The 14,518-nt window shown below is 34.4% G+C and overlaps 1 protein-coding gene across 1 annotated transcript; it reads right to left on the bottom strand.

The window, feature by feature from the left end:
• Positions 1–6,931: 6,931 nt before the first annotated feature.
• LOC139899295 (uncharacterized) lies at positions 6,932–14,140 on the bottom strand. The gene is made up of 14 exons (XM_071882121.1): positions 13,916–14,140; positions 13,664–13,804; positions 13,022–13,172; positions 12,573–12,652; positions 12,430–12,489; positions 12,193–12,309; positions 11,953–12,081; positions 10,783–11,454; positions 10,500–10,692; positions 10,230–10,423; positions 10,032–10,136; positions 9,789–9,931; positions 8,026–8,304; positions 6,932–7,330 (listed from the first exon to the last, which is right to left on the bottom strand). The coding sequence occupies exons 1-14, from the start codon at positions 14,138–14,140 to the stop codon at positions 7,066–7,068; spliced, it is 2,754 nt and encodes a 917-aa protein (XP_071738222.1). The 3' UTR covers positions 6,932–7,065.
• Positions 14,141–14,518: the final 378 nt, after the last annotated feature.

Below are 14,518 nucleotides of genomic sequence, written 5' to 3'. Positions count from 1 at the left end.
GGACTAAACTGTGAAGTTTCTTTAGGTTCACCATCTGCTCCGCATGGCCATACATACGGATTCTCAATACATTCTCAAAGTCTAGAATCGACACCGTTTAAGTAAATAACAAACCTAACTTTCCAGTCCAAGAAGTTCTTAAGATTGTCAAGTCAAGGTACTTTATTTGATGAACCAGATTCACTTTCATTAAGTAATAGTTTTTGTAGACCAGGTGCAATTACTAACGCACTGTATTCATTCATCATTTGTTCGTTTGTGTCAGACATTTTAACTGATTGAGTATTAAATTTAAGGTTAATTATGAGCTGTTTAAAGTCACACAGTCGATTGTCCTTGACACACGGTCGATTGAATAAGACACACGGTCGGGTGTATGACTCACACGGTCGATTGACTGACTAAATTTTGGCAGCACTTCGTTACAAGCTCACACGGCCGATTGACTTTAGGAAACTCACACGGCTCTGGTAAAACTCACACGGTCGGTTGAACTACTCACACGGTCGATATAAGGACTCACTCGGTCGGTTGTCAGGACACACACGGCCGAGTGTGTTCTTGACAGGAGCAGGTCGACTATTAGGGTTTTCTAGACAAAAATCGATTTTGCAATCGATTATGGATGAAAAACACAAAACCAACACGTAGACAACAATAGTGATGACTCCAGAAACACCTTTTGACAATAAAGACACCAACAATAACGTAGAAAAAACAGATTAATTGACTAAAAATCCAAAAACACCAAAAACACCAATTTTGACCCAAAAACGATTTGATCAAGCAAAACCAGAGACTCCAGCTCTGATACCACTTTGTAGACGTTTATTCTTAGGATCTTAGGTCGCTTGCAATCTATCCTAGAGGCGGAATACACTAGAATAGGGTTAAACCGAGATATGGGTCGTTTTGGGATCGAATAGATCAAACCTAGAACCAAAACTAGATTAGATCGACACCTAGACGATATATTTCGGTGGTATATGGTGTTAGGGTTCTCTGGAGACGAAAACCTACGACTTAGGGTAAATAGGACGAGTAACCTCAAACAATTAGGCTAAACCCGTATATATACTGCCTACCAGACACACTCGGTCGAGTGTGTCCCTCAGTCGGTCGACTGTCTGAGCAGTTTAACTTATTGATCATTTAACAAGTTAAGTACGCACAAACACAAATGTAATCAATAATCTCGAGTAAACATTATTACATAACTGAAATGTGTTAAACATAAAGACAAACAACGGCTGGAGATTCATGCACCAACAGAAGTGATATCGGACTGTTTCAATGGGTGATGTGAAAGTAGCAAGTTTCTGGTTGTTGGCTTTAGCTAGCACATTTGAAGTGAATGACCCGGCTAGCACCTTTGAAGTGGATGACCCGTTCACATCCAAATTACATTTCACAAGTCAAAATTAGTAACTTTATTTAAATCGATGCATTAATTAAAATATTGAATTGAATTAATCAACATACTACAAATCAATTAAACGTAGACCTCACTTAATCGTAACAATAGTATATCTCCTGATCTTTTAAAATAAATTCCTGTTTTTTCAAAAAAAAAATAATAATATTCCGTAATAGTAATAAGTAACCAATTAGGATCCTTCCATTTTCCAATTATAAAGTAAATTATTAAATGTAAATCGAAGATCCCCAAATGCCAACAAAAAACCAAAACGATCTCAAAAATAGTACAACTATCCCACTAACATGGAAACATATTATTGGGAGTATCGAACTTTTCTCTTATTTTTTTATTTATATCTGTTTATATTTAATTTAATAATTATTCAATTCAATAATACAATTTCCTTATATTTATTTTATTTCTATCCCTATATATACCCCATGGAGTCCTTCGCATTTTCTTGCATGCTTTGAACCTCTTTTTTCTCTCCATATCACAATGACACTTTTTTTTTTCTCTATATCACAATGACCGTGGATAAGTAACGGATGAAGCTGCCAGCATGATCTAAACTTTTCTTTGAATCATACTCGATCAAACATTTTATCTTAGAACATATCGAAGAAAAGATTGGATCATGTGGTATCTTCACCTGTCACTTTTTTCACGAACTTTTACATTGTTTGATAATGCCGAATTTCAATAGGTGATTCTTGTAAGTCATATCATTTTCTCTAATCATGCTTTCAAACTTGATCCCTCGCCACCATATTAGTTAACCACAAGTTTGAAAGTAATCTACTCCATTTTACAAGTTAAACTATATGTAATATAGCTTTTTTCTTTAGAAATAATTTAATTTGTATTCACCTTTTGTCATTGGATGAATTATCTTTCAATCACATGGATGCCATTTTTTGGCTCTTTTATATAGTTAAAAGGAAATTACTATAAAAGTTGATTAAAATTAAATAAAATATAAAATATAAATAAATGATGTGGGATGGAGTGCAAGTACATGTATAGCGTGGGAATCTTAGTAGTTTGATGTTAGAGTTATTAGTGACAGGATTTCATAAGTCCTACCCTTGCTTCCTACTTTTAAGATTCTTCATTTTTCTATCATATTATTATCACCATTGTTGTCTTTTATTAATTATCTTTTATTATAATTATGAATTATTGATTATTGATTGTTTTTATGTTTGATATTATAACAAATGAACATAATGGTATCATATAGCCGGTGTATAACATGTGACTACACGTGTTTTATGTTGATATAAATAATTTTACAGGTAGAAAACGGGACCATCTATCTATCTACTTTGATGTAATAAATCTAACCGCAAAGAAACAAATAAGTAATGATTATACATAGATTTTATAATACTCTAGTTTTGTATACAACTAGGTTAGTGACCTGTGAATTCACGGGTTACCATAATAGACATACACAATATTTACGAAAAGATGCTACTAAGAAATTGTAAGTATTATCACTTCACAAAGTACATATCACTAATACTTGGCATAGTGAAATTTTAAAAATTCATAACAAAAAATATGATTAATAGTATTATACAAACACTATAAATTCAAACTTGAAACATAAGTACAAATAGCAACAATTAGGCTTTTAGTATTACTAATAAACATATACACATAAGATATATAGAGAAAGAGAAAGATGAAAAGCTAACACCCGAGGTAATATTCGAAGTAATCACAATCGATCATTGAACATAATGATCACTCAAGTTAAATAAAAAAATGAATTGATGTTTAGGGGTATGGAAACTCAATTAAGAAATAGAATGGAAAGATTTAACACTTAAATTCCACAATCGTTTAACCATTTATTCATCTTCTAAAAAAAAAAAAAAAGAATGAAAATAAAAATAAATTCATGAAACATATCTTTTTTTAAGATATGCAAGTCAAAAGTACTCATATACCAAGAAAAAAGTATGTAAAAAGTATACTTTTTATATATATTAAATTGAATTTTATTTATTAATTAGTTGTTTTAGTGGAAAAATAATGATATCATCAAATTGACATTTACAACTTTTTAAGCATATGTTACAACCCTATATAACACATAATGACCTCATCATCAACTCCCTTTTATTAGATAGAATAGATTGTATGTTTTAGTTGCAAAAATTATCTGACATAGTTACATAATTTTTGTAAATTGTTTATGGGTTAGTTACATTATTCTATTCTCTTCATTGTCTATATTGTCTATGAATAATGACTATTCTAAATTTTCTGTTCTTCACACTCCCTGAATTCGGTATTATTATTGATATATTTTATATATTGCTTGTATTTCTTTTGTGACTTTATAGAGTAAAAAAATACGAGGAAATATATAAGAATGGAAATCTTTCATTAGATGATGAAAGGATTGAAAGCATCCACAAAAATACAAATGTAAAAGCACAACTCACAACAATAAACAAGCAACACAACGAACCTAGACTAAACTAATATAATGAACTCAACAAACGAACTCAAATCGACAGGAAAAAACATATACACCCAACCTACAACTACTAAAACAAAGTGAAACACGAGTAACGGCCAAATCATACAAAAACGAAACCAACCAACTTACTTCAAGGTTGAAATGTCATTCTTTTCAAAACCTTTCATGAAAATGTTGAATCTCTTCAATTTTGAACCCGAAAATTATTTTCATTAATCAATTTGGCTTCAACTAGAGCGAACTGAACCGGATTACCAACGCTAGAGGAGGACGCAACATTAGACTTAATTACGTTGACCAGAACATGAACAACAAACAACGAGCCGAATTTTCAGAAGCCTTTGAACTAATAGAGAGTTATAGGTAATACTCTATCTCTTAAAATATTTTCTCTCCCGTTTATCCCCTTTAACCACCACCACCAAAACCCTTACTGCTCATCCCTTTAATCACCATCACCAACACGCCGTTCGACATCTCCTTTTGCCGGTTTGTAGCCGTTTGTCGTTCTACATCTCCGACCACCGGTATCTCGCCGGTGGTTCGGCTTTTTTCGATTTATGTGTAATAAGGTCGTCCACCATCTCCTTTTCTGGTGACTGGATCTTGGTTTCGGTACGCCGTTCGTCCATCGGTTTCCAGGCGGCGATTCTGGATCTTTTGTGCTCGGGATCTGGAATTCGTTAGGGTTTCGGAGTTGCAGAATCTAGGGTTTCGGTTTTCGGGCTTGGAGGTTGGGTTTCAGCTTCTTCGATCTTGCATCTTTTCGGTGCCGGTTTCTCGCTGAAGGTGATGGTAGGCGGCGATTTCCGATGGAAATCTACTTCACTTTAGGTATGATTATGGCTTTCGTTTTTAGGGTTTGGTTGTTTGCGGTTGATTTAGGTGACGATTGGCGTCTTTTGTGTTGAAATTCGGTAGATTCCGGCAGTGTCCGGCGGTTTCCGGCGGATTCTGGTGGTCTCCGGTGACTGACCCGCCGCCGTTTGCTACTAACGGTGATTAATGAGGTGGTGGTGGTTGCTGGCGGCCTTGTTGTCGCTACAATCATTGCCGGTCCTCGGCGGTCACTATTGGCTAGTGTATAGTGGTGGTTAGTGTCTGGCTGTCGTCCGATGATTTCTCGAGGTGCTGGCGGCAGAAAGGAACTCTGGTCTCTTTCTGGTTGTTGGCGGCCTTTGGAGGCTATCGGAGGACGCCGTGTACCGGATTCTACGAGGTAGTTTCTGCCGGTGATTCCTTGCGGTTGGCGGCGGGAACTGGTTTCTGGATCCACGGTTTGTAAACCCTTCGAAAATTCGGTGTGAATGGCTTGGCTTCTATTGGTTTGGCTGCGCGTTTGTTACTGTTTAGTGGTCGTTTCATTTATGTGTTCATATTATTCCCGTAGTCGGGTATGTTTAGGTGGACTCGGTGTTGTTGCCGGCGTGTGTCGATCTAGTTGACTTCGGAAAATAGGCCTCAGGTTTGGTGCTGCTGGAGGGCCCAGCGTTCATATTTGTGTATGGCTGTTGAGTAGTAGTGGTTGCGGGGTTGAATACGAGCTCGGTTTTATGGTATATTTAGATTTAGATTTGGTGGTTATACGTTTTTTTTTTTTGTCGTCTTTTCATTTTCATTTTGCTCGTTATCTTTCAAGCATTGTAATCGTCCTGTGTGTAGGACGACAAGAGCGAGCTTTTTCAATTTCAATCATTGTCATTTGTATGTTCCACCAGATCTTTACGATCTTTATATATTTATATATATATATATATATATATATATATATATATATATATATATATATATATATATATATATATATATATATATATATATATATATATATATATATATATGTATATTTTGCCGGAAAAAAAAAACAAACAAACAACGAGCCAGCAAAGTTTAAGTCAAATGTTTTCATTATGAGGGTTCAAAGTTCTTACGAAGGGGAATTACCTCCCCTGTTAACATTGTCATGGTCAGAGGGTCCATGCCAAGATACCTATATTTTTTTTCTACTCATGATCTTTGGTAGTTCCAAAAAGCTTACATTCAAAAAATTCTATGTTAGAATGGAAACAAAAAGTATATACTCCAAGGGACTATTTATGTATGACTATGTACAAAGTTAGAGGCTGTTGCCACACAAACTCGAATATGATAAAATATGTATGAGATTAATGAGGAGTGGCGTAACTTGAAACGAGATTAATGAGTGGCGTAACTTGAAACTTTTTCCATGGGACGAAAATGATAACATGGCATGATTGTAATTTTGAGGGGCAAGTAACGTAATTTTTCAAGGATACGGGTCCAGAACCAACGGAGGCTTTTTACCACTCAACTAATAGTTCGGTAGCTATCAATAAGTTTTAGTTACTACTGCATGTACCGTTAACTACATGATGCCCACTCTTAAAGAGTTTAACACTGCAATTTTGTGTTATTTTACTAAATAAAAATAAGTTATTGAATAGGTTTTTAATTAGATTAAATGTGTTTAGGACAACATTATTCTGTCATGATGTGTTTGCAAACCCCATGTGATAATTGTAGTTTCAAACATAAAATAATTCCTTTGAAGTTAGTGATTATTTTTAAAAGAGATCACTTATGATTTACAATTATTACAAAACGTGTTCCCCTTCATTAAGCAACTACTGTATGAAACTATATGTATCAAATTGGAATAAAAAAGGATGAAAAGTTGTACCTCACATAAAATTCGCTAGTTGTTGAGAAGTAGACCATTGAGAACTTGTTGAGACTAGTTCATTAAGTCAGAACTAGCTAGCCGTTGACCATATTTGACTTTGACTATTTTTTGCGAATCTAATTCTTAATGACTTCATGAGCCTTACCGGTAATAAGAGCGAAATCAATCAGCAATTTCCCATATTTTTTGCTAAGGATCCTTAATTATATGTATCTCTTAACACACAGCAACTTTTATTGTCCCTTAAATAAATCACATTACTTGAAAAAGATTATTCAGATATCTTAATTAAGTAGTCAAAACTTGAGGATGTGTATCAAATAATTAATCATCTTACCTTGTGTAAAAACACTAACCGAATATTAAATAATTCAAGTAACATATACTATCTCATTACAATGCTCAAAAAAATCTCAATAGTGAACACATATTGTTGACTTGTTTCTACCTTCTCCTTTTCTTGCCTTTGCCAAGTTGTCCAGATTTAAAAGCGTGTTCTTGTTCTTGAAGAAAAGCTTTAGTTCTTCCATACTCTTCGGCTTTTTCTGCATCCAAACGGGCCTTATCCCGAGCCTTGGCTTCAGCCAAGAAATAATTATCTTTTCGCAGTTCACGAGCAGCCCCTTTCGCTTCGCGTTTTACGAGCTTCTTTAACTTTCTATCTTCTGCCCGTTGACGATCTGGGTCATAATCTCTATTGCTCACAAAGCTGCCAAACATAACCCAAACAACCACTTTCGTCAACTCACTTTACAATGTATATGCTTAGGTAAATCTAGTTTCAGTTTGCTAAAACTTAAAGGTGGCAATTTCGACCCATTTAAGTGGGTCAGTAGAAAATTGAATAGCACAAATGACATGTACAGTTGTGCTTTAGTTCCAAAAAACCTCCTAAATCATTTACTATCAAGTTCTAATTTTTAATCTAATATTGTAAAAAAAGTCTTTTTTCACAAATAAATCCAAGAAAGGTGGAAAAACTTCTTTGGCGTATTACCCAACCTACACGACTCGCCCATTTTGCCACCTTAACTAAAAACACAACAGCGAGTACGATATTTTACTACGTATATACTTAGGTGAAACTAGTTTCAGTTTGCTAAAAGTTAGAGGTGGCAATTTCGACCCATTCAATTGTGACAGTTAACTAAAATAGCACAAAGAACATGTGCAGTTGTGCTTTAGTGCCATAAAACCTCCTAAATCATTTACTACCAAGTTTTAATTTATAATCTAAATCTAATATTGTAATAAAAGTCATATTACACAGATAAATCGAAGAAGGGTGGAAAAACTGCTTTGGCATATTACCCGACCTACACGACCCGCGCATTTTGACACCTCAACTAAAAACAATACATAGTAAAAATGTTGGTAAAAAAGTAATAACACAAAAAGACATACTTTTCTTCAAACTTTGGATTAAGTAGTTTGATTGGAACTGGTTTTTGCTTCCTCATTTGCAGAGGTCGACGTAACATGTAGTGTTCATCAACTTTCTTCTCAATCAGTTGTACAGTTGCTTTCATTTTGTCCTTCAAAGCTACAGGGATGTGATCTTGTCCCGTTAATTCGACTAGTAAATTGGAAATGGGCAAAAATATTTCGGGAAATGATTTAAAATCTTCATAAATGTTTGCACATCCTTGTAGCGTATCAACTACTGCCGCAAGCATGCTCACCCTGCATCAAACCACATTTTTATTATAAATGCAAACACAAGAATATAATAACATTCACCAACTTTCATGACGAGTGCTCAGTCAAACTTGGTCAATATTCGGTCAAACTCGGCCAAAACACATGATTACTCAATCGGTCAAAACCAAGGTTGTAAAACTCGCGACTCGGGGAGTACTCGACAGAAGGTTTTTGAGGAGTAATCGGCGACTCGGGGAGTACTCGGGGGAGTAATCGGATGTTGACTTTCGTTGACTTTTTAAGATAAATATATATATTCTCACATATATATGTTAAATATTAAACTTCTTAAATAAAAACTAATTAATTATATCTCAAACTAATAATGTTTTATGTTTTAACTTGGTAAGTTTAAATTTAAGGACCGAATTCTCAATGTATTTGTAATATGAGGGAGTTTGATATCAATTAATAAAAGGTTTAAGAGTGGATATCAAGTTTGTTCCTATTATTAACGTTTGATAAAAGTTTAAGGGCTATTATTGCCATTTGTAAAAAGAAAAAGATATTTAATACGGAGTACGTGTTTAGATCTAAAAGGGATTGATGGGGACAATTCAGTCCTTTACTCTGATTTATCTTTTGCAGATGTCCTGCAAGCATTTGGAAAAAATGTTCACTCAAAACATGTCCATTGCAACTTCAACTTCGTCGATCTATTCCTCTTCTTCACTTCTACAAGCTTTAAACCGAGTAAGTTTTCAGATCTACGGACTCACGCACATCATTTGGATATTTGGCCGCCGCTGACCGCCGTTTGACCACCGCTGACCGTCGTTTGACCACCGTTGACCGGCGTTGACCGAGTAATTGGACGAATTAGACACCGATTACTCGTTTTGTTCTTCCAACCGAGTAATCGCCGATTACTCGGCCGAGTTGGCCGAGTTTTACAACCATGGTCAAAACTCAACCAAAACTAGACCAAAACAAAGGATTACTCAGGCAATCGGTCAAAACTCGGCCAAAACACGGGATTATTAAAAAAAGGGTGAAAACCAGGCAAAGTCAAACTTGGACAACACAAGGGATGAATCGGAATATTGGCCAAAACACGGGATGACTCAGACAATCGGTCAAGACTCGGCCAAAACATGGGATTACTCAAGCAATCGGTCAAATCTCGGCCAAAACACGGGATTATTCGAAAAAACGGTCAAAACTCAGTTAAATCAAACTTGGACAACACACGGGATTAATCGAAATATTGGTGAAAACTCAGCTAAAACACAATATTACCAAGACAATCGGCCAAAACACTGGCTTACTCAGACAGTCAGTCAAGACTCAGCCAAAACACAGGATTACTCAGACAATCAGTCAAAACTCGGCCAAATCTCGGAATTATTCGAAAAATCGGTCAAAATCAAAATTGGTCAATATCTGAGTAGCCCTAGCGTACTCCCTGAGTTGTCGAGTACTCCATCAAAAGTCCCAACCGTTGCAACCTTACAAACAATACTAACCTGAATTTATCGGAGGTAAAATAAGGGGAATCATCTGGTGAATCCATTGACATAAGAAAATCGAGAGGCTTTATATCATCATCTACGGTCCCACGTATAAATAAAAGTGGCTTTGGTGACTTTAACTCCATTAGATGATATAGCTGAAACAAAATCTAAGTGTGAGCGTTCAATAACACGAGAATTATAATAACCGATAGAGTCGGATATTTGTTTTGATTCATTAAGAATGATGAATCACACCTCGGAGTCTTGAGATGGTTTGGGTTTTTTGTCCGAAGCTGACATTAACGCCGTCCGTAAAAATACTACTGCTTCTGGGCAGAACTTTTTTGACTGCTTGCAGGCCTACATAGTAATACCAAAATCATTAAATTTGAACACTATTAAGAAACATAATTATAATTATAAAGAATTAAAGAAAATGCATAATGCGCTTACAGAAATAACCATAGAGCATAAGAAAGAACCGATCGCCACATCACGTCCAGATATAATCGGACAACGGGTCAAATATTCACACATTAATAGTATTGCAGGAGTCATAACAACGTGACGAAAATCAGAACAAGGAAATATCATGGACCACAGCCTCAAGAGGAACAACGTTTTCATAGTAGGCCAACAACTTTTTTCTACATGAAAAGGAAAAAAAAATTAATTAAGTATAATACTTAAATATTTTGTTAAGGCTAGAGGTATTAAACAAACCTGAATTCTTGATGTCCTCTGCAAAAAGTGATCGAGTTCGAAGTAATCGTTCGCGCGCGCATATGGCAGCAAAGTATGGAATTTCTATACTCATTTCCATCAATGGCTTTACAAGCAAATTCAAAAGCTTAAAATTTAATGGCTTTTTATTTGCTGAAACAGAAAAATACTGCAGTAGTAGCCCATAAAATACCTGAAAGAAATAAAAAATATATATATTTGTCAGAAAATTGACCAGATAATATTTGAACAGATGGTAAATATAGATAACATTTATACATACTTGTATTTTCTTTCGATTTTCAGCAGCAACTTTAATTGCATTAAATGCACGAATACGTCTAATTGCTTCAATGACTTCATCATCAGAACGATTATCAAACAATGCAGACAAGTCATCAATGGTTTTTGGAGCTTCAATTGTATATGGAAGATCTTTTTGTTGACTTTCAGTATGTTTGACCTTCGCATCCTTTTTATCGTCCTTATTAGTAGTTACATCCTTTTTAGAGTCCCTCGGTTTTAACTCCAAGTCCACATCATCATGCTCTCCATCTTTTTCTTCCGAGTCTATGTCATCATCATCATCATCATCATCATCATCATCATCATCGCCATCGCCATCATCATCGTCATCATCACTTTGTTCCCAGTCTTTCAAAGACTGTTTAGTTGCCACATCATCTCCCTCCTCATCTTCTTCGCTCACCTCATCATCATCATCCTCATCATCATCCTCGTCGTCATCGTCATCATCATCGATCTCATTCTCTTTTCTCAACATCTGTTGGATCCAGGCCAGCTTGGTTTTTTTTGGTTCGTCATCAGCAAAAGAATCTCCAAGATCATCTCCAGAAATAAATTTTAGTTTTTTGGAGTTCATATTTCCTTGATCATCATCATTATCCTCATCACTTGTATCATCAACAGCATTCATCCTTTTTTGCCTCTCTTCCTAAAATCATACAATCAAATATAAGTTTCAGATTTATAATAAAATAAATTTTTTTTTTTTTTTGAAAAGCAAGATAATTTTATTGATAAGGAAATGATACAAAGAGGATTACAACACGAGTAACACTAATTTAAGCGAAACTCGAGGACCTATACTAGATATAAAGTAAGAAACTAACAAGATGTAGAATACCTAATTTCGGAGCAGTATTATCAAACTTAACATCAATCACCATTACCCTCATCATCTACTAATACATAAAAAGGATTGTTTGTTTCAATTCTATCTTTGGGATATGTCTTATTATTACGTTCACCATCAATGCCCTTCCCTTTATCTCTTTTCCTTAAAACATTATGATTTCGACTTTTCTGGGACTCCACATTCCAATCTGTTTCCTCCACAACAATATTGTCTTTAATACCATAATTATTCTTAACTGCATTTTGCAACATTGCAAAACTAATATGCTTATTTCTATACATCAAAATAACATACCTCCAATTCTTCAAGTCGTTCCTTTTCCTCTTGCGCGAGCTCTTCGGGTGTTTTTGTCCTATTAGATGGACGAGCACGCATATCCAACACCATTTCACTCAATAACTTATCATAAGCATCAGCTTTCTCCTGCAACTCATTCATTTAGTTCACATATTAAACAAATACTTATTTTTATGTCTTACTTAAAGAGGGTTCAACTTTACTAGAACTAAAACTTTTAATGTTCTTGCTAGTTACATCTTTCGAAACATTAATTTGGTTAGGTTGGGCCAAAGTGGACTGCATAGACGTAAACTGTTCATCCAACTTTTTGATCAACTGGTCATTTTCTTCTTTGTCCTTAGCTTTTTCTGCCTGAAATTATATCACCGATAAACCATTTTATATGCACATAGATTAGTAATGAACACTAGAGAAACGCTATAAAAGGGAAATAATATAATATTATTATATAATATATAATATAATATCCACCTTGAAATGTTTGCTCTTAGCTATTATCTCACCGAACACCTCCTTATTAGTCTTTGGCCTCTGAAATCAGAACACACGCAACGTTAACCAATGAAGGGAGAGAAATTGACACATCAATATTAACATAATCCAACTGATCTCACATTTTCTTCTCCTTCGGGTCCACTTGTATGAGCACCCGGGGTTCCATTGGCACTCAACTGTTTTAAAATGAAAGACTTCTCTGTAATAGTTAGAATAAAAAAATTAGAAAATGGTTTCAGATACTAAAAAACCATTAATCCACACTAATCAATCCCTTAGATGTTAACTAGTTAAGTATGTTACAGTATGAAAAAAATTGTGTTAATTGTTAACTAGTTCATTTAAGAAAGCCATCTTCAATGATAGTTGCAAACATGATAAAAATCAGATACTCTTATATTATATGAAGTCCCAATAGTTGCTGCCTAAAGTATTAAAAGTTGTAGCTTTAAGTTAGTGCATTTATAGCTTCTGTTGTAACTATAATTATTTCATTCCAATCAGAAGCAAACATAAAGGTCAAACTACTGATTAACTCATAATTCAAGTAACCAAAATGTAAACTTACTGTCAGCCTCTGCCGCCTCATCTTCCTCCTCATCAAACGGCACTGCATCATCATAATCGTCCCTTTCAGGATACAAACCACCATCCTGATCTCCATACTCATCTTCTTCCCCGTCAGATAGGTTAAACCGGCTCTTCTTGCCAAGTTTTACCTAAACGAAACACGTTTAATTAATCAAGAATCTTAAACAACTATTTAAAGAACAGAACTATAAAAAACATTGCTTTACTAACTAGTTATAAAACACATGATTGTTGACTTGTGAATGATTTCAATTTCAAAATCTTAGGGTAATATATAGTTAATCATAACATTGTTATTACTGTTTACAATAACGGGTAATCTTTTTAGGAGTTGGGACAAACTAATATACCAGTAGTAATGTGTGCAATAATTTTAAGATATAAAAAATATATGAATATTAACTTAAAACATTTCCCTATATACACATAGAATTGACAACATTACCACTGAAAAATAAAGTCTCAGAAATACAACCAACGTATGTACTCTTCGACAAAATGTAGTCCTTAACAATTAAAAAGAATAATAAATTATTCTCCTATATAAAATGTCACCATGTAATAACCATCTACTATTCAGTAAATTATATACTCCGTATAAATAATTCAGGACATTTACCCGCATTTGTCGTTCTCGTTGCGATCGAAGAATGCCCTTATCGAACTCACCCAAATCATCATTTCCCTCTCCAATTCTCTTATCGACAAACACAGATGACTTACCACTTTTCTCATAATCTTTCAGTAACGTTTTCTTCCTCTGCAAGTTTTTACCACAAACAATTAAACACTAATATTTTCAAAACATATACCTACACTACATATATGTAATATGTAATATGTAATATGTAAATATAATCAAATGAATTACCTTTTCGATAGCGTAAGAGCGAGCGAGGCCAATAGAGTGTTCTTCTCCTTTGCGTTTCTTGCCGAGGATATCGAACTTAGGACGGGACCGAATGGTTTCGAACGGATTAGGTTTTGTAATTGGAGCTTTGACTTTCATAGCTATAGAGTTTGGATTGATCCTCTTTTTGTTCTTCTTCTTTTTATCAGTAGCTTCATTGTTATTAGCTCTTAATACTTTCACCATTGTTGCAGCTGGAATTTGAGCTTTTTTCGAGTAGAATGGAAGAACGCAAAAAACACAACAGAGACACGGTTTTAGTAGTTTTAAAAAGAATATTTAGAACAAATATAAATACTTGCACATACATCTATTCATTTACAACTACAAAACCTTACAATCAGCATGTACAAAATAGCACTACATAAATAAAATGAAATAAGTATGCCAAACGAAATGGTAAAGAAAGCATTTCATAATCAGCAGTGCTAGTTTCAGTATGAATTACAAATTTTGAGATATAACTTCAATAAATGGTAAAGAAACCATTTCATAATCAGCATACAGAATACAGAGTAAACTCTAGTTTTTTTATTTCTTTTTTTTTTTTTTTTTTTTTTTTTT

This window comes from Rutidosis leptorrhynchoides, chromosome 3 (genome assembly GCF_046630445.1).
Source record: "Rutidosis leptorrhynchoides isolate AG116_Rl617_1_P2 chromosome 3, CSIRO_AGI_Rlap_v1, whole genome shotgun sequence".
NCBI classification, from domain to species: Eukaryota; Viridiplantae; Streptophyta; class Magnoliopsida; order Asterales; family Asteraceae; genus Rutidosis; species Rutidosis leptorrhynchoides.
The sequence above is the reverse complement of the archived record's forward strand: the minus strand, read 5'-3'. Positions and strand labels throughout refer to the sequence as shown.